A 27,650-nucleotide genomic window follows, 5' to 3' on the forward strand; every position below is an offset into this window, starting at 1 on the left:
CACCTGTTTCCTGTTCCTTTACTCCACAATGTATACATTCAGAAAAAAAGACAAGCAGGTGTTTGGTTTTGTTGTTACTGAAAAACAGCATAACATATTTAAAATAATCTTTATGAAGTCTCTATTCTCTCTTTTTTTTTTCCCTATATGATTTTTAGAGATTATTAAATAAGAAATGGTAATAGTAAATGTCTGTTTATTGTGTTTAATGAGGAGAAACATGGAAGATCTGTGTCATTGACATGAATTGTGTTGCATTCAAACAAACCATTTTCATTTTTAACAGTCTTTAGATTACGAATAAGAAAATTGTTCTGAATAAACCTATTTTGAACAAAATCATCTTTAGGTATCATTTGTATTTTATTAGTTAATTCCATCATTCTGTAAAAAAAACTCTAAATTATTGACTTCTCATGAAATACAGTGATTGATCAACAAGCCCGCACATATCGATTTAACTCATTAAAAAAAACAGCTTAACAGCATGCGCTGCGTCTGAACGGGGAAATGTGGTATATTTAACAATGTGACGCTGTTATGAAGACTCATTTTAGTATATAAATAATTAGTTGATTAATCAAATAGTTGATGAGGAGGATATTGTTGAATGACTAGACGACAATTGATAAATTGTGAATATAACTGGCAGATATTTCAGAATCTAAATTAGCTTTATTGGCCAGGTATGAGCACACATAAGAGGGATTTGACTTGTTGTTTTTGTTGCCAGCAATTTACTTACGAAGAAAATAAACACACAGCTAAAAACAAAGACAACATAGCTAAACATTTAGCTATTATACATACTAGTAGATGAAAGAAGATACATATATATCAAAAGTATATACATATAGACAATACAACAATGAACCATAACATACAATGTCTATAAGTCAGACTGTTTCTGTAAATTGTAAACAGTAAAACAGTAGTGTGATGGTGCAAATATGCTGTAAATAAATATTGAATGTAACAGGTGGCTACTTACCGTATATGGATGCATACATTTAAGTTTACAGTATATATACAGACGCTTAGGGTTGTATTTAACAGTGAAAAATATATATAAATGATAAAATATCAAATATATAGTGTCACTTAACTGATGTTAACTGTAAAGTGCAGCTCTAGATGGTGTCACTAATCAAAACACCACATATTACTAACATGTATGCATCAACGCTTACTAAGAGAAAGGGGTCATGGAGGAGGAGCTCATATTTGAGTGAGACTTGGGAACCTGTCTGATGTTCTATAAGGCTTTAATAATAGTTGATGACATCACAGGCATACACATATTTATTCAGTTATATTAAATGGCAATATTATTAAGTTTATGAAGAAAACAACAGTAGTCTCCCGAGAAGATAGTAGACATTACTCTAAAAATAGATAGAGGAAACTAGGGCGGGTTGACGTCTGACTGACGTCGGTGTACACCAATCAAATGCTTTCTCTGGCAACAATTCTGGCCAATGGGAGCCTTCTGTGTGTATCGCACCGACCAATCAGGTTCGTGAAGGGTAGCTTTTTGAAAACGTTGGCGGCCGAGGAAGTTCAAAATAGTGACACTGGGCTTTCTTTACTAAAACGTTCATACTACAATCCTTCACTACGATGCAGGTAACTTTAGTTTAAAACATTTTGTTATAAAGAAATAAGACTGAGCAACAAATACAACGAACGATTCGTATACTCGTCAATTATAATTGCTTAAGTAGGATTTTAGCTAAATAAGGTAGCATACGTTAGCGTTGGGTTTGCTAAGCTAACTTAGCATGACGCTACTTTATCTTGTGTTAAAATAATAACAAGCCGTATATTACGTACGTACACATCAAATTGTATACGTTATCAGGCAGGTGTATTAAAACTAAATGAACCCGTGGAGGAGTAGGTAACGTCACTCACTGCATTACACCCAACACGAGACAAGGGTGCCAAAGTTAGCCTAACGTTACCCAAACAGTGGCCTACTGAACCTATCATCATTTTTAAATGTAGTCACGTAAACGTTATAATCTAAAGGTACTTAGTGAACCCATAGGGAAGCACTTGAAGATATTTAGATAACACGAGAAGTAACTGAAAATCTGACAATCATCTGGCGTGTTGTTGCATGTTTTATTTAAATAATAAATGCTCTTTTGTTACCTTTTTTTATTACAAGGTAGTAAAACAATGTTCAACAACGACACATTTTACATTAATACCATACATAGATCTGTTCACAATGTCGTGCTGAAAATGTAGAAGGAGCGCTTGTACAGTCTGTAATCCAGTACAGATCATGTGTTTTTGGGGACTGTTGATTTAATTGTATGTCTTTCTTTCGCAGTCTTTAGAAGATGTGTTATTAGAAAGATGTCTACTACTTTGTCCAAGGTGGGCAAATTATCAGAAAAAATAAGAGACACTACAAAGAAATCCAAAATGGCTTCTCTGACAAGCACAACCTGTTATTGCAAGCAACTACTTGTACATTCAGGTAAAAGTCACATTAAACAGGGAAACCCGTTGAGCCCGAAAACTGCTGACTCAACTTTTGAGTCTTCAATCTGGATAATTGAGGTGGTGCAGAAATTGAGCAAAGCAGCTGCACCTACAAATCTGTGTCCAGAGAATGTGTGCAATGTTGAGTCTTTTCAGGATTCATTGGTGGAAACTTAATGCAAAATCCTGCTTTCTGTGCATTCTTTGAGCATAAAAACCCAACTCAAAGCTAAAAAATAAGACTTAACTTGACAAGAAAAGACACATGAATCTTAAATGTATTGTAAATGAATCTGAGCTGTATGTATTTATTCCTTTACAGAATAAGGAAAATTATGAGCCCAGGGGTTTCCCTCGACCGGTAAGATGTAATATTAGTATTAAAGAAATTGTGTTGATTTGTCCGCTGTGTTTTAGCAACATTTGGTTACCAGCAAATTGTACTACCATTGACGAATCGGAATGCAGCCATTGGCTGATATGAGTATCAAATAATATTGAACTATAAGCTAAACAAAAACATAACAATGCGTTTCAAATTCTGTGTGTGTGTGCTTCTCAATAGCAGTTCACAACCCCAAGCATGATGGCAGGCCCACAGCGTGTTCAGGTGAAGCGAACTGAGATGGACAAAATGGCCATCACAGGTAACATTACCCGTCTCGCATACAGACAACTGTCAGACATCTCAAGAAATGTGCCTGTTTTGATTGTATTATCATTTCAGGCCCAGGAAGAGAGTGTGTTGGCTCATCCTCTAGTGCAGCCTCAAAGTAAGTACATCCCAGAGTACATCTCCAGTTCTGTTTCTTTTGTAATACTTTCCTGCAGCTAAGTGATTAACATGAGATTATCCATCTGTGTACCTTCCACCAGGAAAGTCTCCATTGATGACTTTGACATCGGTCGACCACTAGGGAAGGGCAAATTTGGTAATGTCTACCTTGCGCGGGTGAAGCAGCTGCAGTCCATCGTGGCGCTGAAGGTGATGTTCAAGTCGCAGATGGAGAAGGAGGGCGTGGAGCATCAACTCAGGAGGGAGATTGAGATTCAGGCCCATCTCAAGTGAGTATCCTGTAAAACATTTTCACAATCTCAACAATGTATTTGGCTTCTTCAATCTGTTTTGGAAACAAAGTCTAATAAAAAACATAATCTGTTTTCTCCTCAGGCACCCCAACATTTTGCGTTTCTACAATTATTTCCATGACCGCACGAGGGTGTTCTTGGTGCTTGAGTACGCCCCACGTGGTGAACTGTACAAGGAGCTGCAGAGATGTAAAAGATTTGATGACCAGCGTACTGCCACGGTAAGAGTTGTGGCTGCTTTTAAAATGCATTTTATTTTTGCTTTTCTTGTTTAGTAAGTGAACCTAATTTGCAAATCCTCACTGTATCCTGTGTTTGAGGAGCAGTTTGACCGCTGGACTTTCATTAGATCTACAATCTTGTTTGAACTATCTTGAATAAGAAGCATTATTTAAACTCTTGTTAAAGTCTTGTTGTGATCCGATGCCAACCTCTTTACATTTCCAGTACATGGAGGAGATATCCGATGCACTGCTGTATTGCCATGAGAAGAAAGTGATTCATCGTGACATCAAGCCAGAGAATCTGCTTCTCGGTTATCGCGGAGAGCTCAAAATTGCCGATTTTGGTTGGTCCGTCCATGCACCCTCTCTGAGGTGAGGAACCACATTAATGTTCCACTGTGTTCTGTCAGAAACTGCTCCTGGTTCATATCGCATAAATCCACTTGTTGCTGCTTCTCTGCGTTCCTTGCTCACCTCTTTGTTTCAAACCAATGCAGACGTCGTACAATGTGCGGGACACTGGACTACCTCCCTCCAGAGATGATTGAGGGCCACACCCACAGCGAGAAGGTGGATCTGTGGTGCATCGGGGTCCTCTGCTTCGAATGCTTGGTCGGCAAACCACCTTTTGAAACAGACAACCATTCAGAAACGTACAAAAGAATTATGAAGGTTGGTGTTGGACTAATATGATTATGTAAGTTAAGGAAAGTTTGGGAGAAACATCTGGCAGAACCCACTTTGATTCCAACAAAGTGGTTTATGTCTGAATGCAGATGTTTCAAACATTTGGTCTTCCTGATATTTTTTTCTAGACATTATTTTTCACTGATTTCAGGAAACCTTTGTTAAATTAAGTGATTCAAATCATGAACCTTGTAGCATACCAAACTATGTGCTGTATATTGTGCTACTGGTATCTGGCAATAATTGTTTAAAAGTCATCAATGAGTCAATCCAAAGGTATTAAAACATCTACAGATTAACTTCAAGGTTGTGCATCCCTGAAGACTAGAAGCATGACCACATTGTGCCTTACATCTCTGCAACAACTAGCAGGAAATATTCTGCTGAGGAAGGTCTTAAAGGGACAGTTCATCCCTAAACCACTTGTAGTACGATCAATCTAGATTGATTTGGTGTAAATTGCTGAATGTTGGTGATATCGGCCATAACTGTATTTGTATAGCAATGTGTCTTTCCAGAAATCATGACCCAGTTATTTAAGATAATCTAGACCTTGTTGTGAGCATTTTTATGCTGGAACAATTTTCTTTCTACCAAACAACACCCGCTATTTCACCACACAGATGTGGGCATCTACTCATCGAGAGCCTTGTGCTCACTCGTTGGCGGGTGTAGTTTGGTAGAAAGAAAATGGTTCCTACATGAGACTGCTCACAACAAAGTATGTGGATTATTTGAGTAATAAGGTTGCAATTAACAATTTCTGGAAGTTTTTCAAATATAGTTTTGGCACTTTGAGCATTACAAGCTAAATACCATCTCGTTCCATTATATTCGAGGGAAGGCAGAACATCTCTACGGCCGATATCTCCAACACTGGGCAACTCTCACCAAAACAATCTAGATTAATAAATAGCTCTAGGAATATAGGAAAAATATGTATTTTGATGTTGGGGTAAACTGTCCCTTTTTTTCAAATCTTAATAAATATCAGTCATTGTTCATTCATAAATGCTATCTTACTGTTTGCAGGTGGATTTGAAGTTCCCCAAAGATATCTCAGACGGTGCACGGGACCTGATCGGCAAGCTGCTCCGCCATAGCCCTGTCGATCGTCTCTCACTACAGAATGTCATTGATCATCCCTGGGTGCGCGCCAACTCTCGCCGAGTCCTACCTCCCATCTGCCCTGCCAAGAAATCCTGAGACCAACTGGCCTGCCTGCTTACCTCCCACTGAGGGGTGTTTTATCTGTCCTCCACAAGAGACTGGGCCAGCATGTTTTGGTTTCACTTCCATGGGCTTCTAACTGCCATTATTCGGGCACATTTTATGTTGGGTATAAATGTGTACCCACTTTTTTTTATATTGTACAGTGTGATGTCTTTATCTATGTCTATCTAGTATGTTACTTAGAGGTGTTTTGTGTTTTTATTGTCATTCCTTCCCTGAAACCTTTTTTTAAATGTACACAGCTCTATTTTGAATTTCTCTATCTGACGGTGTTGACACCAAAGTACTACTGTTAGACTGATTAAAGCTTACTATATTCTCAAATAGTTTAAGATGAGGCGTTTGAGGGTTGGGGTGGAAAGCATGTTTTATTTTCCCTCAAGTTATACTTTAAATTTCTAATAAATATTATTAAATGATTTTTGGACATTTAATTAATAATTGATTATGTAAATGCTGTGACCAACTTGCAAACTCTACTGTATACAATTACATAAAAGTTATAATAGTTATATAGTTGTTTTTTATATTGTATCCACCTGTTTACATCAATGAGGGTAGACTAAATATTTAGTTTAAAGAAAAGCTGATCAGCGTTAACTTCTTATTAAGCTAGTATTTATTGACCGGATGTGTAGGGCTAGGTAGCGTGGCCGAGCGGTCTAAGGCGCTGGATTAAGGCTCCAGTCTCTTCGGAGGCGTGGGTTCAAATCCCACCGCTGCCAAATATTTTGTGTTCTATGCCGAACATCAGCTATATTCAACTGAGGGGTTGGTTAATATCTGATATGGTTATAGGAATCGCAAGCTGACAAAGCACGCGACAGTATACAAACGGCTAATGTAACCGTTGGCTTCTTGAACAATGTAACTGTTATTAAGTAGATAGTAACGCCATTAATGTTTTCAGTCGCTACTTAAATTAAAAATCAGTGTGGATGTTCCTTGCCGCATTCAAGCCGCTGGAGGTCGCTAAATTAACAACGTTACATGAGTTTCCCTTCAGTCAACCACATTTCGTATCAAATAGGGTGGACAAAATATTACCATAATGTTGAATCAACAGCAATAACATTGTTATAAACCTTCATGAAAATCAGTTATAGACAAGTCCACCTAATAAAGCGGCAACTAACTAGTTATACGTGTAATTTAATAGTGTTACTAAACCTTTTATTTTGGTACCGAATTCTTCGCTTTCAAATCTACTCCGGGTCATTGGAACGCAACCGTTTTTTCTTCTTCCGGTTCAAACCTGCATTGAACTCAACAAAACACAACAGAAGCCTGGTGCGATCAAGTCGCATATTGTCCGATGTGTTGTCAGTATTTAATCCTTTTAATTAACCGAATTCAAGCTAACGCTCACTAGAGTCCGTCATGGCTGGTTTACCACCCGGAGACCCACAACTGGTCTCAATGATCGTCAATCACTTAAAAACACAGGGTCTCTTCGACCAGTTCAGGAGGGACTGCCTGGCAGACGTTGACACAAAGGTAACGGTTGAAAACATTCATAATAATATTTGAGTGTTTAGTGTTTTATGTCACTGATAATGTAACTTTAATGTGTGAGACTTTTCAAGGGAACATTGAAAGTAGAGGTCGGCATTAGGCTACAAAAGCTACGTCCCACTGTAAACACATCCCATAACGTTTCATTCATGCAACGTTACGTTTTACAGCATTAAATCCAATGTAGAGACTTGGTAAATAGGGACAGGTGATGCTAACCCATCACATTTGTACATGTAATCACTTTTAGTGTCTTTGTGCTGCCTGTGTTATTGATTTAAATCAACCAACCAATGTATTTCTGTATGTAAAACAACCAAAATGTAGAAATGTATTGCCTCTTCTACAAACTGTGCTCCTAAATGTGCTCCTAACGTTGTTATTACACCAAGTAAGGAAATATTAAATATTGATGTTCTATATGGACTATGCATTAACAAATTCCTTTAGTTTGCCAAAAAGTAATTCACAAACGAAGAGAAATAAATCCTTCATATTGATATGACTCATATTTGAGGTCCTGTTAGACCTTTCTTATAAACAAACTGGATTTCTGTTATTCGGGGGGGTTATACGAGACAGGCTGATGTTTTTGACAACTGATTACATTTTGCACAAACAAAAAGAACAATATGATTTTAGTTGCTAATTGTATTTGAAAGTTTTCAATTTGGCAGCTGACATTAAAGTTTGCTGTTACAACAACATAGACCCAAAACTAACTATTTTCATCCTACAATTAAACCAGTGGCTACTTCAGAAGATAAGCTAACCACTTAAACTGACAGTATATGTTCTAAAGGAGAGGTACGTTTTTAATAAACATGCTAAAACAGCCAAAAATAACCTCAACTGTCATTTGTTTTATTGTTTTTTCTCTTGCAGCCAGGCTTACTTGAACCTGAAACAAAGAGTGGACAACTTTGTCTCCAATCACCTTTCTAACCACACATGGAGCCCTCATTTGAACAAGAACCAGCTGAGAAACAACATCAGACAACTTGTGCTGCAGTAAGTGAGAATGGAGCAATATCTGCTTTCCACCTTCTGTTCTTCATCTCTGCTCACGCTTATAGTCCGGCATTGGAAAGTATTCTATACTTATTCAAAAGTTGGGATATTGTTTAACTAGTTTTACTTCTTAAAAATCCTGTTCCTCTTAGATCTGGGATGCTGGAGCAGGGAGTGGACAGGATCGTGGCCCAGGTGGTGGATCCCAAAATCAACCATATCTTCAGGCCGCAGGTGGAGAGGGTGGTCCGTGAATTTCTGTCACCTGGCAGCTGCTCCGAGGAGCCGCCGCTGCCAATGCCTTCAACAGAGACCAAACCAGACAGCTTCATTCCTGAACAAGGTACACAGCTTTTGATCCCTTTATCAGCCATGACAAACAGAACGATATATTTCTCCTAAAAGTTAGAAAGAAAAGTGTCTGGCTCACACTTAACAGGCAACATTACAATTTTCCAGCCTCGTCGTCTGCTCCAGCTACCACTGCAGCCAGCGACGCCATGTCCATCCTGGACACCATAACCTCTCTCAACCAGGAGGCCAGCGTCAGGGCGAGCTCAGATAAAGGACGTAAAGATGAGCCCATGCAGCTGGTGGAGGACGGCGAGCAGGACATGAGTATTGACGAAGGAGACAGCCGCCACGATGGGAGGACACTGGAAGAGGTGGAGGAGCTGGCATCAGAGGTCCAGGCGCTAGAAGTGAAGACAGAGGACACTCAGGAACAGGTGGATCTGGGAAAAGAGGGGTTAATAGAGGAGGTGAAGATGGAAGAGGAGGAGTCAAGAGCTCAGGAGCAGACAGAGGAGGAGGGAGATAAAGCTGCCAGCAAAACAACTGGGAAACCCACAGAGGAGAAGCAGGAAGATGATCTGCTGAAGTCTACGAGTCAGGATAAGCAGAAAGCCAGAGAGAGGATAAAGGAAGGTGAGCTGTTGCTTTCTCTGTATGCGCTTCCAGTGCATGCATGAAAATAATCTTGACAAAAGCACAAAATGTGACGGTTCAGGGTTTTATATGCATTTTCTCATGGTAGATATAAAGATCATGCAGAAGTGATTAGTTGAACAGTAGTCCAGCGACAGAAAACAAAATTGCTGAAGTGAAAATGTGAGGATTTGCTGAGCTTCTTTTAGTTTTATATAATTTAAAATGTTATGTCTTTGGGGTTTGGATCATTGGTTGGTCATCGTGGGAAATTGTGATGATTTTATGATTTTATAGAATAAACAATTCAATCATTAATCTAAAAAAATAACTGACAGATTAATAGATAAAAAATTATTAATGCAATAGATTCTGAACTCATCCAGATTTGCTGCAAATATTGGTATGAGTTACATTTCTATTACAGGTGGTTTAATACTACATTCTCTTATTTGATATGAATTAATTTATGCTGTTGCATCTTTTTAATGAATCTTGGTTTTTACAGCAGTTACAATACATGACACATATGATATGACATGACATAAATATATGAAAACTGCAATGCTCACTATCATATGTTAGTGGGAATAACTTTTTAAGTGGTGGAAAAATTGAGTTTAAATACAGACGTGTCTTTGCCCTGCAGAATACTTTTTGGAGGACTCCGACCTGGACGGCCTGAGCGACATCACAGTGAGCTCCGTCCACACCAGCGACTTGTCGTCATTCGAGGAACAAAGTGATGACGACGAGCTGTTGTCTGATTCTTCTGAAGAGGGGGAGCTGCCATCCGACGGTCTCAACCTTTTTATTTCATCTTTATCTTCTTTATCGTAAAGTGTTAAATATGTTTTTAACTCCGCTCTCTATGTGCGTTTCTTATGCGTTTCCTGTGTGTGCGTTTATCTCTCACCAGATCAAGATGAGAGCGAAGAAAAGAAACAAGCCGATGGAGACGCAGAACAAGAAGAGCGCAAACCTCGCCGCAAGGCCTACGTTCACAAGCCTTTCCTTTACTCTCGTTACTATAGCGACTCAGATGATGAAATCACTGTGGAAGAACGTCGGAGGTCTGCGGTGAGTTGCACTAATGTTGGCGTTTAAAGGTACAGCATTAGCAGAGCAGCTTTGCTTGGATTCTATTTATAGCTCAATCAAAGACTTCACTTGGTAAATGAGTTGATCACAAACTTCCAACACCAGACTTTTATGGTACTCTTTAAAGAATGATTGGCTTCTTTTAATTGCCGTCTCTCAACTGTGTTCTCGCAGGCAAAGGACAAAGAGGAAAGGCTGCTGAAGAGACAACAGAACAGAGAGCGAATGGAAGAGAAGCGTAAACAGAAAGCAGCGCAGGCGGAAGAACAAGGTATTTTCATCCCCACTGTGCATAAGAGGGGGGGGGGGGGGACATGTTGCACATTATTTCAAACATGTTTGATTGTTTTGCACAATAGCTGGAGCTTTTATAAGATGTTTGGGTGGCATGGTGTGAGAACTAGAGCAATACGTATTCCCGTTTCTTACTCCATTGTTTCTAAATGTTCTCTTTAAATGTGTTGCCGCGGTACATCACGCAATCTGTGAATTGCATTGTGGGACGTCCAGTTTGTTAAGTCACTCTCTCATATCTTTAAAATCTGTCCTCAAAATAGCTTTGTTGACGCATGACTGTCACATGATTTACCAGGTTTTGTTTCCTACACAGATCACAAAAAACAGGACGGCCCCAGAGCCAAAGAGGCTCGCAAAGAGAGGAAAGTTCTGGAGAAGAAAATGGCTCTCAACAGGAAGAGGAAGCTAGACTCAAGGTAGGTAATCAAAAGCTTGGACGCAAACTCGCGCAGCTGTGTTTTGGATATACAAAAACATATTAATAATAATAATAATAAATTGAATTTATATAGCGCTTTTCAAGACCTCAAAGCCGCTTTACAATAGTGGGGGGAAGTGGGGGGAGGGGTTAGTACGAGGGAAGAAAGGGAAAGAGAAAATAATAAGAATATTAATATAAATGCATTCGTCAATTTCCCCCTTCAGGAAAGAGGAAGGTGTTTCAAGTAAAAAGAGAGGAGATACAGAAGGATCCAAGAAAGTGGTACGTGAAATCATGACTCAGATTTCATCCTCGTGAAACAGGATTGGTGAGTTGTAACGAGCGTTTCTGTGTTTTTGTTGTTTCACAACCAGGAAGTGAAATCTACAGCCTCAAAGCCTCCGCAACCAAAACTGATAAGGAATTTGTCAGAATCGGCGTCGTCTGACGAGAGGCACAGAAGGATGAGCGGCAGCGTCTCAGAAGACTCCAGTGAAACCAAAAAGCTCTCCGACAAAGGGCGCACACACTCCTTCATCCTGGAGCTGGAGCAAGGTTCCCAAGAGGCTCTCAAACAACGCTCAGTTGGTAAATTTGATAGGTTGTCCCGTAAAGAATTTCACTCTAAAGAACGCAAAGAGAAGGAACGCAGCTCGTCAGATGAATGCGCCAAACTCAAACAAAAGCAGGAGAAGAAATGTGAACATCAGGCAGATGAATCTCAGCAGAAGGAAGGTGCTGCTGTCAAAGCGTCCTCTGAAGAGAAAGGCGAGAAGAAGCCTAAGATTAAAAGTGAAAAGAAAATGGCCGGAACCACAAGAGAAGGAAAGTCGTCAGAAGGTGCGGTGGACGAGGGTCCTAAAGATGCTGCTGTCAAAAAGGCAAAAGCTCCATCTATGGAAACTGTCAAAGGAGAGAAGGACAGAATTAGGGAAAAGGAGAAAGATAAGGATAAGGGCAAAGAAAAGGTCAAAGGAGAGAAAACTTCAGCGAAAAGTGATTTCAAGCAGCTGCTCCGCCACGATTCTGCCGGCTCTTCTGAGGATCGGTCAGACATGGAGCCCGGGTCCGACGGCAGCAAGAAGAAAGATAAACACTCCAAGGAAGTCCTGAAAAGGTCAAAGAGCCACACTGAGGAGAGGCCAGGAGACAAAGCCAAATCTAAAACGGATAATAAAGACGGCGAGAAAGAAAAGAGCAAAGCGGATCAAGACAGCCAGAAATCAAACAAGTCCAGCTCTGACGTGGACAAAGATCCTAAAAGGGTCAAGGCGACAGAAAAAGTTAGAATCCCGGAGAAATCTAAATCCAAATCCAAAGAGGAAACAAAGAATCTTTCGTTATCGAAGGCCGATAATAAAGTTCAGAGTTCAGAAGTGAAAAGTACAGGAAGTGCACCCGTCGGCAAACCTGAGACGACAAAGGACAAGAAAAAAGAGGGAAACTCAAAGGAGCAGCGGAAAGCCTCCGAGGAACCTCTCCACGAGAAATCCGAAATGAAAAGTGCAAAGAAGAAAACGGAGAAGAAGGATAAAGTCCCAGAAAAGAAAGATGAAGGCCAAGAGGAGAAGAAAACACCCAAAGAAGACAAACTGGAAAAGTCTGACAAATCTGCAAAGTCTTCAGTTTCCTCACTCGACGCAGAGGAGCAGCCGAAGAAACGTCCTCTTCTCCAAGACACGAGCACAGACTCCGACCCCGTCACCACCACCACCGTCACCACCTCGTTCTCAGACGATACTTGCGACGCACTGAGCGACATCACCCCGGAGCCACCCGAGGGCGAAACTGAGTCACGTGAGATGCCAGCTGTGCCGGCCGAGGCCGACGCTCTGCTGGCTCTCGTGGACGTTTGCACTTCAGCCGAGGCGAGGCTTCCACCTGAGGTGCCCGAGATGACTCTGCAGGACGTCGATATGAAGATGAAAGAGGCAGCTCTGACTCTGCTCTCCATGGAGAGTATCAGGTCCTCCACCTTAATTTGCCACGATGCCGGGAAAGAACCAGAGGCGAATCAGACTGCCCCGCAACCGATGGATGCCACTGCAGCTAAACAAGAGGAGCAACTGGAGCTGCAAACACCTGCTGAAGCTGAGCCGACACCCGCTTCATCTCAACAAACTGTCGAGGAAAAACCCAACGCTGCAGGTAAATACAAAACCGTGATAGAAGAATATGTGTATTATATGCTACATGAACATGTCAGAATGTTTCCCTAAATACAAATATGTATCTCTCTTACAGATCTGTCTGAAAATTCAGACAAAGAAATGGAGTTGGCAAAGGTTGAAATGTCTGAATCTCCTGCTCCACAGGTAAAACTAATGCCAGATTTGTGCAATTAAATTCCCTTTTGTCTTGTTTATGGATAAAAACATTCTGTTGGCTTTTATTTGCCTTTCTTGGACTTTTCCACTGCTCCCGTGTAACCTTCTTTTGGATAACATTTCATTCTTGGAAGTAGCATTTTCTAAGGTGTTGTTTTTGCTGTGGAAAATCATTCTTCTCTCTTCTACATAGAAGGATGACGCGACCTCAAATGAATGTCAAGCTCCTTTAAATGAGACTGAAGCCAAAGGTGCAGAAATGGCTCCCAAAACACAGCCAGGTGGAAACATGGCGGCAGCAGCAGCAGCAGCACCAGCAGCAGCAGCAGCACCACCACCAACAGCAGCAGCACCAACAGCAGCAGCAGCAACAGCAGCACCAACAGCACCAGCAGCAGCAGCAGCACTACCACCACCACCAACAGCAGCAGCACCACCAACAACAGCAGCAGCAGCAGCAGCAGCACCACCAACAGCAGCAGCAGCACCACCACCAACAGCAGCAGCAGCAGCAGCAGCAGCACTACCACCACCACCAACAGCAGCAGCAGCAGCAGCACCACCAACAACAGCAGCAGCAGCAGCAGCAGCAGCAGCACCACCAACAGCAGCAGCAGCAGCAGCAGCAGCAGCAGCAGCACCACCACCACCAACAACAACAACAACAGCAGCACCACCACCAACAGCAGCAGCACCACCACCAACAGCATCAGCATCAGCATCAGCATCAGCTGACCAAGAAGGTAAACTTTCTGCTTCACTATTTTAGCTCGACTTCAGATCTTGTTTCTCGTGTTTGGAACTGTGCCATTATATTGTCCTGTAATTTCCAATCTGTTCGTGGTTCGATGAAAGACATTTTTATTGACCAGGCATCAAATGTGCATTCACCTCATGATGTTTTCAGCTGCTAGTACCGTTGTGTCAGAGGAGGTCAGAGGAACCTCGGATGAAAGCACGAGTGCACTTGATGCCACCGAACAAGGTGAGAGTTTGGAAACCTTCTTGTTGAAAAGAACAATATGGGTTTTCTTCTGCTGACTGTTAACGTTGCATCTTATTGTTACTTTAGAGCAAAGTGAGCCACATGTTGCAGACACAGAGACGAAGGTAAAGGTGACTTTTCACCTTCATTTAAATTGTTCACTTTCTTCAAATGTTCTTGCAAAACTAAAACTCAAAGTCATCTCTGTTAAACAACAGGCAGAAGAAGTGGTGGCTGAGGACGAGCAGGCCAAGATGGACGTAGACAACAGTAAGATTTCCTCTTGTCTAACTTCGATTATAAACTTTCGGCAATATTTTTAACCCTACTTATTTGTTTTCACCTCTAGGTGAAGCAGAGAGTAAGAGAGCGGAGGAAGATGTTGCAACAGAGAAGAGTGATCCACAAACTGTAAGTCATGCTCACTTACACTTTCAGATGTAAACCACCTGTAGCATCTGTACCCTATCATTTTATCTGATCTACATCGTGTGTGTGTGTGTGTGTGTGTGTGTAAATGATGTCCAGACGGCGCACGATGTCCCTGAGAAAACTGAGGAGATCAGAGAAAGTGGATCGGAGAGTCAGTCCAAACTGGTCAAACAACTCAGTGAGTCATGTGACTGTCATGTCATGTTACTATTTTCCTCAATTGTTGCCGTAAACTGATATTTTTACTGTTTGATTGAAAGTGTGTCACTGCCCTCCAGAGGATTGCTTGTGTGTGTGTGTGTGTCATTAAGAGCTCACTGCACCTGCAACTGAAAAGTCATATTCATGTTGCGTCGTTTCCTTGTCCTCCTCTGTAGACGTCCGCCCCTTCGCAGTTTAACTGTCATTGCAATTATTTTTCAGGTAACGTCTCCAGTACAGACAGCCAGGACGAAGAGAAGGGATCAGACCTGTCGGTCACATCGGTAACTGAAACTCAGCTCTTGCATATTTGATAAATGTAGGTGTCGATGCAGTACACCACCCTCGGTGCTAACACTTTATTTTATGCAGGAGGAGAAGACAGAGGGACGAGGAAGACGTAAACGAAAGCTGTCCACTATTACAGCAGTGAAAGAATCTGGTGAGATTTTCAAGATTCAAAGATTTAAAAAAAAATAATCGACACATTTTTAAGAGTTTCTAAACTTTCTGGCTTCTCTCTGCTTTATATCATAATAAACATAATAAACTAAATATCTTTGAGTTTTGTACTGCCAACAGAAAACATTTAAAAACTTCACGTTGGACATTTTTCAGTACTTTATCACATTTTATAGACCAAATAATTAATCTAGAAATGAATGTATTTTATGAAATAATGTGTTTCTGTCACTGATCAGATGACGAGAGGGAAGAACAGGAAAGCAAAGAGCAACTGTCTGCTGAAGTAAGTACTCCCCTTTCCATAAGATAAAATAGTGTGCTCTGTGTTTCTATCTCTTTTTGCGTCACATGTTTGTATTTGACATCTGTATAAGTTAAGTTAAGTCCACACTGATTTGCTTATGGATTATTTTTTTACCTTCAGGAAACGGATCAGCAGAAGCTTGTGGAGGTCAGAACACCACGCAGGGGTCGATCATCCAAAACCAGCGAGGAGGGAGAGAAGGACCAACCTCAAGAACCTGAGAAATTAGAGGAGACACCGAGCCGCGGGGGGGGGCGTTCAGGAGCTGCTGCTACAGAAGCCACAGCTGGTAAGATGTCACGATCATTTTATTTTATAGTGCACTTTTCGTCATATTGCCCTGTCAGTCATATTATATTGTGCACCAGCCAAAATATCAACATTAAGTCAAGATATTAAGAAAAAATGGAATTTAATGTTTGAAAATTGTTTCCCAATGTTGATTGAAAGACTTTATTATAACAAAGTCGATAAAGGTTTCAGTTTTATTCTACTTTATAATAAATTAGTTGTCCTTCTACGACTGAAGCTAATACCTGTCGCATATTATGGAATAATAGAGTATTGATTGTTTTCTATGATGTTTTGTTTTTACCTCAGATGATCAGAAGAAGGATGAGAATAAAGACGAGGAAAACACCGAGAGAGAAGAGGTACGTTAAAAAAGTGCAACATGTGCATTAATAATAATAATAATAATAATAATAATAATAATAATAATAATAACTTTTTCTTTACCAAGTTGCAAAGACAAACATTAAAATGGTAGACAAACAATAATAAAAACTATTTTAACACCGTCCAAACGTTATACAACATTAAGCAAAAAGGAGCTGCATACAGTAATGAGGAAAATAATGAATAAAACAATATATAATAATCAATAAAATAAAAGTTAAGAGACTGCCTTTGCATATAAATAAAATAATAAATGAATGAAGAAGTGACTGAAAGCACACAGGGATAAAAGAGAACAAAGAGCTCTCTGATATAAGATAAATGTTATATAACTGTGACATTGTGAGTAAGCTGTGTAACAAGAGTCCCCACACATGACCCCCGACACAATGAATAATATTTCACTCTAACTGTTTTTCACAATACTTTTCTGTAGAGAGCTGAAGAGGAAAGTGGACCAAAGGAAATGACACGGCGAGAAAGTGAAGTCAATTCTGCCGTGTCATGTTCCAGAAGCTGCAGGAAGCTCCGACTCCACGGAGACCACCGACACACGTACGCTTATTTCTCTCCTCTTTGGTCGAATGGCTGACAGAACTGTGCGGACTATAAATGGCGAATAACATTATTGAGAGGTGTGGGTACGTCACATTACCAACTCAATGAATGAGCCAAACCTCAACAGCTAATTGGTGAATTTCACAGCATTAAATTATTTTGCTGTCGTCGCCTCTAACAGAGTAGGAATGAGTAATTCGGCAAATGATGGTCGACACGAGGGAAGGCTGGCAGCTTTGCTGTGACTTCTACTTTTACTAAATATTTTCTGGGTGGTCCTTGCATGTGATGAGATACATGTTTCCATCTTCTTTCCATCCCAGGTAAACCAGCAGTGAAGAGGAAGAGGTCAGAGGAAATGGAGGAATCCGTGGAGGTGAGATTTGAACGTCTTTGCGGATTAAAAGAAGTCGCTGCATCCTGCAATTTCCTCCATTTCAATCTGTATTCACGTCTTCAGCGTTTGTGTGTCTTGATGTTTATTCAAATTGTAAATTTACAGGAAACTCCGGCTGAAGAGGAGGCGAAGAAGGACAACAGTCAACAGGAACACAGTGAGCAACAGCCTGAAGAAGACAGTGGTGAGAGAAAACACACACACACACACACACACACACACACACACACACACACACACATGTCCTGGAAGCACCATATATCAGTAATAATTGTAGTTACATTTATTTTTCACTTTCTCTCAGTGCTTTTGCACTTTTGAATGGCCTTGTTACTGAACTGTGAATAAATATATATATATATATATATATATATATATATATATATATATATATATAAGCTTTCCTTGTTCTATTGTAGAAACAAAATAACATTTTCTGAGTTAGGAGGAAACTGAAACTGAATCCTTACAGTCTCTATTGTTGTTCATCTTTTTCCAGGTTGCTCCCCTTCAGCGAGCCAGGCAGAGAGTGAAGAAGAGATCTGCTGCGAGAAGAAAGCAGACGATGTATGTTGGCAGCACGAGCGCTCATTAAAAATCTGTATCTGCATGTTGTAAACGATGCATGTGCGTCCGTCACTGTCGCTGCACCGTCTCTATCGTCTGTGTACAAACATGAACACGTTTAACCGACTCTGTAGATCACTCAATTACTCTTTTTCAAACTCTCGTCAGACTTTGGGACTTAAATATTAAATATTCTCTCTCTCCAGGTTGAGGAAGAGGACCAAGATGCGCCTCCAAAGAGAGCCGGTCGGAGGGGGCGGCCGTCCAAGTCAGCGGCAGCCACCGAGGATCCAGGTGAGAGGATTTAAAGCTCGATTCAACTCAAACGTTTTGTTACAAAGAAGAGAGCTTGAGCACAGTTCATTGTATTGATGTCGATCCAAGTTAAAACATTATTATATCGTCTGTTTTATACTGTGTTTAATGCGTTGTGTGCTTTATGAGCGAGCACAAACTACCTTCTTGTCTGTTTTCTATCCCTATCAATCACGTACAGAATCTTACATTTGTATCATCTTACCCTGCAGATAAAAAGGCCAGGAAGGCAGAAGAAAGCGAGCAAAATGATGAAGAGGAGGACGATGATGGTGAGAAAGAAGAGGGGGGAAAAGGAACCGCAACCAGAGCGAAGACACGGTCAGCAGCTCGCCTGGAGGCTGAAAGGTGACGGAAACAAACGCACCTTGATAACAACATTACTACAAATCTACCAAATAGCGTTGATCCTGTATAACGTACATAAAACAACATGTCTGATCACACCTGCAGATAAAACCAGACAATCATTTCTCTTTGATATCCCAGTGATCACACGTCCTCTGTGGGGATGAAGGAGCTTCGGGTTATTTCAGTGCAGAATGTTTGCACTCTGAAGCGCCCAGCAGGCATCATCACTGTCACATCCTATTAAATTAAAGCGAGGGGAAAGATTGAGCTCTACAGCACCAGCTGTTGTTTCAGATTTGTTTTTATTGCTCCTCAGGAACAAGCCAAGTAAACCGTCCACCCGGGCAAACCGACAGAACGGCAAAGAGGAGACCGCAGCTGGCACACGGTGAGTTTGTCTCATTCAAGGTTTAAAGGGGAATCTGACCAACGGTGACCGCGAGGTTGTTGCTCTGTGAAAGACGACATTTTACCGAAAGCTTTCCCGGAATTTCCAAATAGTTTTGGAGTTATTTAAGTCCCGAAATAAGAAATAACTTTGAATAGCCTGAATTGTGTATTAAACATGTGGAATTATTACTACATGTACAGGATTACTGTCTATAAAAGAATATGTAAACGTGTTAATAATTTGATTTGATCATATTAATAATGTTTTTCTTTACTTTTAGCAGTATTTTCGGTTGCAGGCTTTGTCTATTTAATATCCTTTGTGTCTTAACTTCATTACAAATCCACTACTACAGTCTAACTAGGACACAATGAAGAAACAATCATTTAAATGTGTGTGTTATGTTGCATTACAGCGTTTAGACAATGATCCATGTTCCTCTGAGAGAGTTACTTAAAGGTGCAGATACGTTGTAAAGATATCTACATGTCCTCATATAGTCTGAAAAACTAACTAAATTATAATTAATGATCAAAACTTATTACAATTAATAAATAGTCTCACTTCTCCCATCATGCTTCTTATGCACTCACCTTATCAATTCCTATATCCTCAGGTCAGAGTGTAGATGATTAGTTTCCATTACTACAGTATGCAAGGTGTTTTTAAATCATGTGTGAGAATGTATTTTACTCTCTTAATGTTTTTCTGGGGGGGGGGGGTTTGTTTTATTTGTTTTTAATTCTGTTCATTTGTAGTTTCTAAAGAGATACTGTCAGAAATGTTCCTTTATTTAGTTTTTGATCTCGGATTAAATTAAAGTCTAAATGGGTCTTTTCAGAAATCTGTCTCACTTTTCTTTTCTCTATTTAAGAGGAATGTGGACACGCCAAGTTCCACTCCGTCGAGAGTTATTCATGAAAAGTGTTGCAATAACAAGTATTCCTTTGCTACATACAAGTGCACTAAGACACATTTTTACAGCTCCTAAATATGACACTTTAGACAAACGGACTGACACTTGCTCCTTGTTTTCCCTCCTGCAGCGGGACGAGGGGCCAGGCGGCAGCGGCGGTGTCGAAGGGGGGCCGTAAACGGGAGGCTAGCCCCCCTGCGGTGCGAACGCGGGGAGGACAGAAATCAGAGGAGCCCCCTTCCAAGAGAGCCAAACGCTAAAACCTCACAGCTTCGCCCCAGCAGCGCTTTCTCTGCACTCCATATTAAAGTCAGTTTTGTTGCCAGCGAGCGTCTACGGTCAGTTAGCATGTAAAGCCCTTTCTGCTTCATTGACCGTAGATATGAAGAAGCTCTGGATAGTATTACACTCTCTCCTCTGATAGTCGAGTGTAAACCTGAGGATCTGTGCAGGAATCCCCCCGGAATACCTTCTACTGCACTACGCCCATATGGTTTGGATCAGACTTCATCATCCCGCCGTTTATTCAGTAATGCCCCGAGAATCAGAGCGTTTCAGCCCAATCAAAGGCCTAACGTGCAGCCGAGTCCAGCTTTCACATAAAGAGGGCGAATTAAAATCAGAGTGCGTCTCAGTTCCCGCTGAGACTGTTTGTACATCCAAACACTTGTACATAGAAATCACTGTGAGGCGTCTTAGCGCTCATTGTGAATTTTATTTTTTAATATTCATTCTGTGAATGAAGGGAGAATTTTCCCTCCCACTTTTTTTAAGTTTTTGTTTTTATACTTAATACTCAGAAGGTAAGGGTCTTTTTTTTTTTTTTTTTTTATATCAGCAGTATTAAACAGTATTAAACCGTTACTTAATGTCTTCTTCATGACATTTGTAACAACAAATATCTTTTTCTTACTGTCTGAACTGATTATTTGTATCGTCTTATAGTTAACTGTATATCAATACGATGGTGTGTTGCCGACCTGTCAATGTAAAGACTTTGTTTTCATAAATGTAAAAAGACTTAATATTGTTTCCCTTTTTATTGTTTCAAGCAACTTCACACTTCTTTTTTTTTTCAACAAAACTTTTTCTAAAATAGAAACCAATGAAAGCAAACTGCTCTCTTATTATTTTTAAGTGAGGTTTCACTTTTTCATTTTTCTACTCTCGCTTGTAAATTCCTGGATCTGGTGGATTAAACATTTACGAATGTTAATGTTCAGAATGTAGTTAAAGATTTCACTTTTCCATAAATAAAATAAACCCTAAACTGCTTCTATTTTTCAAAACATATCAAGTCAGAGAATTTAAAATATTTGTTTATGAAATAATTTTCATTAATTCACCCTTATTATGTCTCAAACGTTATCTCCTCAGCTTCCTAAATGGATGTGCTGTCTGTAAACGTGTAAATAGCCAAAGACATGAACCAATGGCCTCCGAGCGGAGAAGAGGCGAGGACATTCCTGCCTGCTAATGGGGGATAAAACTGACAAACTGGGAATGAAATATTCCACCATCATTAACACGTTCGGAGGCTTTAATCGCTGCACCTGAACCTGAACAGCCCGGAGAGAGGTTACGGAAACAGAGTTCTCTTGGTGAAGCTTTCCAACCATTCCTGTGGATTGCTAAATCTGATTCCTTAAAGGTGAACCTCTCCCAGGTATTTCCTGGTGCTGCAATCCAAGCCTTGAAATATTAGCTCTCGTTTTAAAAGGTTTGGTTTCATGTAGCCACCAGCTCTGGCAGACTAACAGCGCTCCTTTCACTCACTCGTGCCGTTGGAACGACTTGAGACGTCATTTTTATTATACGTCGTTTGCATTGTAGTCCAAAGCGAGTTTCTGCTGCCGAGTATCAGCAGTTTGAGGCGCATTACGCTGATTTACAGGCTCCATGTTTTATGTGTGAGGTTTCCTCACAGCAGGAATTTAGAAAGGCAGCAACACAAGATAATAATAATAATATATCTGTTTAACTGCTGCACAAATGCAAAGCTGCTTTTTAAGTGCTTTTTTTTACACATTCTGTAAGAAGTGTCGGCTCTCGATCACAAACTTTTACTCTTTACTCTCCATCAGGTTGTTTCAGAGGTCGTCTGTAGTTTCCTTTTATACAATTCATCGACCAGTTACGTTACTTATAGATCAACTATACAAAAAATATACCATCATGTTTTTGGAATGGCTTATTAGTTCATGTTAGTGGATAGAAAAATCTTTGTATCCACTAAAAAATATAATAAAATGTTCTGTAAATGTAGTATCGATGGAGATTTATAAAAGACTCGGATATTTAAGTAAAAGTACATAAGTATTAACATCAAAACATACTCAAAGTACTAAAGTATTATGCAGAATGGCCCATTTCAGAATCGTATATCATATTACTGGTTTCTAGATATTGATGCAGAGCGTGTTAGCATCACTGATGCTGCAGCTGGTAAAGGTGGGGGCTAATCTGAAGTACTTTATATACTGCTGGTAGCTTAATCCATATTAATATACATTTATTTATTTACAATAATCTGACTAAGTAACTAAAGCTGTCAGATAAATGTAGTGGAGTACAAAGTTTAATATTTGCCTCTGAGATGTAGTGGAGTAGAAGTATAAAGTGGAATGAAATGGAAATACTCAAGTAAAGTACAAGTACTTTAAAATGACAGTACAGTTTGGGACTCTTCATTATGGTTACAGTTCATGTGTATTCTGGCAGGACGCGCGGCACCGGCCTCACTTCAGCATCTCAAACGTGAAAGAGAAAAACACGGACCGTGATACAAGACACCAACAACATAAGCTGCCTCACATCTCCTCACTTCAGCTCTTAAGCAGGTCTGCTGCTGCACTTTATCCAGCAGAGAGCTGTGGAAAGATGGCGGTTTCACACAGCTGTCAACTGGAATAGAGGTCAGTGCTGCGGGGATCCTCGCAGGCTGCGGGGGATAAGGGGGCTCAGTGGCTGCTGCTGCTGCTGCCTCCTCTCTGCACTGGGAGTGGTCTTTCCTCTACTGGGGATTTGGCCAGCGCTGAACATAATGCTCCCCCATTCAGCCACTCCTCTCACAAGACATAAAAGTTAACAGGTGTTTAACGTCAGAAGTGTTTCATATGAGAGTCGTAGAAATGGCCAGCGACAGGCAGCAGGGAGGGGTGGTTGCCTGGAGTCTTAAAAGTGTTTTTTTTCCTCTCATTTTTAGCAGTATTGAAATAGTTCTGCAGTTGAGTCCAGATTTGGATCGACGGCTGGCATCTGAGGCTGCAGCAAACGCACCAGAGTGCAGGATCAGTTCTGAAAAATACGTGTTCACTGAGCAACATTTTGGAGTTGTTGCCGTATGTCAGCATTGTGTGACCTTTTTAAAAAAAGCATCCTGTGTTTGGGCTGTAATACAGAATCTATGTAATCTATGATGCTACGCTGAATATGTTTGGGCTTTAGGCTGATGGTTGAATATGTCACTTGGGATACATTGGGACATTAAGCAGCAGATTCATTGATGACAGTAATCGTTAGTTGCAGTTGTGTGTTGATCAGATTTGAATGACGAACACACAACTCATTGATTTTGATTCAAATGTTGCCAAACTCTGATTTCTGCAAGGCAAGTGTGTGACATCACCTTTTTAAAACTATAAACATCCATGGTGCACAAAATGTGTATTAATCCGCAGCTGAAAATAGTCCCAAACAAATGCACTACTTAATTCTATATTGTTTTTAAAAATGAAACTTTATATGCGTCACTAGATCAGGGGTCGGGAACCTTTTTGACCGTGAGAGCCAAAATATTTGTAAATGTACTTGTGTTTTCGCGAAACAGAGCTCAAAATGGTCTGCCATAGGTTCCCGACCCCTGCACTAGATCTATGTTTTCAACAGACAATGTAGGATTAATAACATGTTTTATCATTTCATCATTTGATTCATACAGAAGACTTAAAGATTAGACAATTAATCGATTCAACGGACAATGCAAATCACCAACAGTTTTGAAAATGGACTAATCGCTGACATTAATCATCGGGCAACAAGGTCAAACATTAGCTGGTTCTGGATTCTTACATGTGAGGATTTTCTCCCCTTGTCTGTTTTATATCGTCTACATGTATTGTCTTTGTGTTTTGGACGGCTGGTCGGACAAAACAAGATATTCAAAGATGGTGGAAAGTAACTAAGTACATTTACTCAAGTACTTTACTTGAATATTTCCATTGTATGCTACTTTATTTCTACTCCACTATATTTTAGAGGCAAATATTGTACTTTTTTTTTTTCGTTCACTAGATTTATTTGATAACTTTAGTTCATTCTGATGTATAATTACAGGTTAAGCTGCCCGGCAGAAGGCCTGTATAAAGTAGTTAAAATGAGCCACACCTTTACCAGCTGCAACATTAACGTGATGAACACATTAATGCATCATTAATTATAATCTAGTTCAAACATATACATGAATCTGAAATGTGCCATTCTGCATGACGCAGAGTATGTCTACACTGTGGTATTGCTACTTGAATGCTCAAAGATCTGAATACTTCTTCCACCACTGCACCTGTCAGAGAGGTAAATCTGTTTTCTGCAAATATCCAAAACGTCTGCTGCAGCTGCACAAAACAAAAGGCCCCGTAATATCTCAAGAATGTCTAAATGATCCTTGAAGTCTTCATAACTACATCAACTCGCATGCTCAAAAGTGCTATTTCACGTGTCACACTGAAACCACTGAAAGGGCTCCGCTGCTTTGAAGGACGTCTTTATTTAGGCGTGAGGCGTGAGGAGAAAAGGAGCCGGTCACAGAGACCTGAGCAGGCAGCCAGAGCCTCTTCACGACCAGAGAAGCCTTTCATGATGTGCTTGAGCTGCATGCATTATCTGTTGCGTGCCAGAGGCGGCTGGAAGCTCGTTTGTCAGCACAGCAGAGCCGAAAAGTAAACTATAAATCACGTCTGCACTATCTACACACATTAATTGGACTGTAACAGCGAGCTATCCCCCCCCCCCCCCCCCCCCCCCCCTCCACTTCGTGCTCCTGTGTCTGCAGTAATGCAACCATTGCTGAGATGTTTTGAATAGCTTCCAAGAGTCGCAGGAACTTCTCTCTGCTTGTCTCTCGCTTCCATTTACTGTATTAAGTGTTCTGTCCCAAGGGGAACTTCCATTTAGTGCTCCATCGCATGCAAGGGTAATTCTTCTTTGGGAAAGAGGGTTCAATTGTAACTTAGGCGACTAAAAGCATACTTAAAGCTGGCAGCAAACCCCCACGTCCCTTCCTTTTCCTTCCACTTTCCAATGTTGAGGTTGATTGAGGGTGCTATCATGGTGGATCTGATATTTGGTGAGAAATCTAGAGTACATTTTGGGAGCGTTTACTGCAAATGACTCTTGGCAGTGCCCTCCCATGGCAGCTATTCTCACATAAGAAGAAGAAGGGAGGGGGGGGGGGGTAGTAGTATGGCGTGATGTGAGCCTCCTTCTTCATACCAGCACGCAAGAAAAAACTTCAAGACCTGTCATAAACACACCCAGGAGAGAGGAGGGGAAACAGAGATGTTACCACGGAGACTGGCGTGTTGCTGCATCAGCCGTGATTTCTGTTTAAAACACCAGATTAAAGTTACAAGAAGAGGCAGCAAAAGGAGGTGGTGGGTGGTGGGTGGAGGGTGGAGGGGCACAACGTAATAGACTAATATGCCATTAAAGTGGATTTCTTTACTGGAAAGGTGGTGGGAATTTCACCCTGGTGTAAAACTGGAGGAGAGCAGACAAAGAGTCTGGGGATATTAAGGGAATCGTGTCATTTAGACTGAAAAAAAAGAGAAAATTGACCTTTTTCCCGGCATGGCTATTATGTAGTGATCGTCTCATCTTTCCATGACTGCAGGTCGTCGTCCTCACCAGCAGAGGGAGACCTCCTGCCCAAAAAACAACACTTTCAGCTTTATGATGACTGTAAACACACTAAAGGGGGTTTTATATAAACAGAAAAGTGTCTTTTTAGTGTTCATTTTTCATTTACCCAATATCAATGCTGTACAATTAGATTAGTCCTCAAGAATGTTCCTACACGGTTATACATTTAAGTTTATTTATCAAGAAATACCCAAACATTCACCGGTTCTAGTTTCTCAAATAGAAGGATTTGCTGCTTTTCTCTGTTTTACATCATTTTAAATTGAGAATTTAGATTTTTTTCTTCACAAAACAACACATTTAAACCGACTGAAGGCTCTGGGATCATATAATGTCCATTATTTCTTCTATTTTCTGACATGTTTATAGACTAAATAAGAATTAATTACAAAAATAATCGACGGATTAATCATTAATGAAAATAATCATTAGTCGTAGCCCTACCTTATGTATCTTTCCTTTTATTTATCGACTGTATTATATTATTTTCCAAATTTTGACTTCGACTGTCAGACAGCTAACAATGCTGCAATAAAATAACCATTTTCTACTTTTAAAAGTACTGCTATTACTTCTACTGCGACTAATTATGAATAATTCATAATAATAAAGATGCAATATATCCAGAATGCGACAGCTCATGTAATAGTCTGCAGCAAGGGTGGAATACGTCAAGTACTGTACTTAAGCACAAGTTTTACATACTTTTTCCTTTACTTGCTTCTTCACTTCTACGCCACATTTATTAAACATGAGGCATCCTTACAGATTAAACTAACAGCATATTATGAAGTAGTTCAAATGATTTCCACCTCATATTGTTTATATATTACTGTAATAGCTCTGAAATAATATAATAGTACACGGACCGGGGGGGGGACATCTTGCATTATGAGTACTTTTGATACATTAAGTGCATGTTGTTGCTGATACTTCTGCACTTAAGGAACACTTTAAATGCAGCACATGTGCTTGTTATGGAGTATTATTTACTGTGTGGCTACTTTTACTTAAGTAAGTTAAAATACATGAATTGGCTTTTATTACTGTCTTCCCCTCTTAATGGCGCTGACAACCTGCTGACCTGAAATACGCCACTAATTGTTACATTTCAATGTATTGACCATTCAATCATACATGTCATAATTACAGAATTAATAGAATATTGGGTACAAGCTACTCAGTAAAGTAACAACAGTAAAGGTTTCCTCATATGCTTTTTCAAATAAATAAACAATCAGTTGCTCAGATGATCACCTGCACTGTACTTTAAGTGTGCATCACATTAAACCAGCAGTGTGTCTCTTTTAAATGCCCGTCCAGTTGTCTTGAATGAAAACCAAGCTGCTGTTTACATTTCCTGCCACTTACAGCTACTTACTGCTTATTACTCTTCCTCACAGTGTGGTTACCAAAACACAGAGTAACCCGTGGAGCTCTGCTCGACATCACATTGATAGGTGCACACTGACTCACTTTGTTGGAGAATTGGCAGAGAGTTGTATTTATTTTCCATTTTTTTCTGAGAGTAAAGCCGACTGTGTACGAGGTCAGTGAGGCTGGTTTTAGGACAAAAGAAGGGGAAGAAAAAAAAATGCACGAAGGACACGAGAAAAACAAACACGAGATGATTTAAAAACTATGTGATGTACCACTTGTGTAGTGGCCTTGGGTGGAAGGAGTAGTTTCTAAAGGGCAGGGTGTGTGAAAATATCCAGACTGTGTCAGTGGTTTGTGCTTTTCCCTTTTCCCAGTTGTGTTTTCATTTCTTGTGGTGATTCAGGCTTTCATCCAGCCCCGAGACAATGCCACATAGTTCCATTCAACTCATTTTCACAGAGCA

At 40.3% G+C, this 27,650-nt stretch overlaps 2 protein-coding genes and 1 non-coding gene across 4 annotated transcripts; all 3 read left to right on the top strand.

The window, feature by feature from the left end:
* The first annotated feature begins 1,499 nt into the window (after positions 1-1,499).
* On the top strand, positions 1,500-6,296 carry aurkb (aurora kinase B). 2 transcript variants are annotated; one of them, XM_029441906.1, is made up of 9 exons: positions 1,500-1,626; positions 2,819-2,857; positions 3,062-3,143; positions 3,224-3,269; positions 3,373-3,561; positions 3,668-3,806; positions 4,033-4,181; positions 4,307-4,481; positions 5,529-6,296. In XM_029441906.1, the coding sequence occupies exons 1-9, from the start codon at positions 1,621-1,623 to the stop codon at positions 5,700-5,702; spliced, it is 999 nt and encodes a 332-aa protein (XP_029297766.1). In that variant the 5' UTR covers positions 1,500-1,620; the 3' UTR covers positions 5,703-6,296. The 2 variants fall into 2 exon arrangements, with proteins under 2 accessions (XP_029297766.1, XP_029297767.1); XM_029441907.1 differs by having other exon boundaries at positions 1,515-1,626; positions 3,065-3,143; positions 5,529-5,702.
* A 76-nt stretch (positions 6,297-6,372) lies between these two features.
* Positions 6,373-6,454, top strand: trnal-aag (transfer RNA leucine (anticodon AAG)). Its single transcript has one exon. It is a non-coding gene; the product is annotated as a tRNA-Leu (tRNA).
* A 7,568-nt stretch (positions 6,455-14,022) lies between these two features.
* Positions 14,023-17,534, top strand: LOC115014809 (nucleolar protein 58-like). Its single transcript, XM_029441880.1, has 14 exons — positions 14,023-14,071; positions 14,236-14,313; positions 14,401-14,438; positions 14,532-14,583; positions 14,663-14,724; positions 14,842-14,923; positions 15,169-15,230; positions 15,319-15,388; positions 15,648-15,694; positions 15,836-16,004; positions 16,316-16,368; positions 16,830-16,948; positions 17,275-17,327; positions 17,454-17,534. Exons 4-13 carry the CDS (start codon positions 14,568-14,570, stop codon positions 17,276-17,278), a joined length of 684 nt encoding a protein of 227 aa, XP_029297740.1. The 5' UTR covers positions 14,023-14,071; positions 14,236-14,313; positions 14,401-14,438; positions 14,532-14,567; the 3' UTR covers positions 17,279-17,327; positions 17,454-17,534.
* The last annotated feature ends 10,116 nt before the right edge of the window (positions 17,535-27,650 follow it).

This window comes from Cottoperca gobio, chromosome 10 (assembly GCF_900634415.1).
Source record: "Cottoperca gobio chromosome 10, fCotGob3.1, whole genome shotgun sequence".
NCBI lineage: Eukaryota > Metazoa > Chordata > Actinopteri > Perciformes > Bovichtidae > Cottoperca > Cottoperca gobio.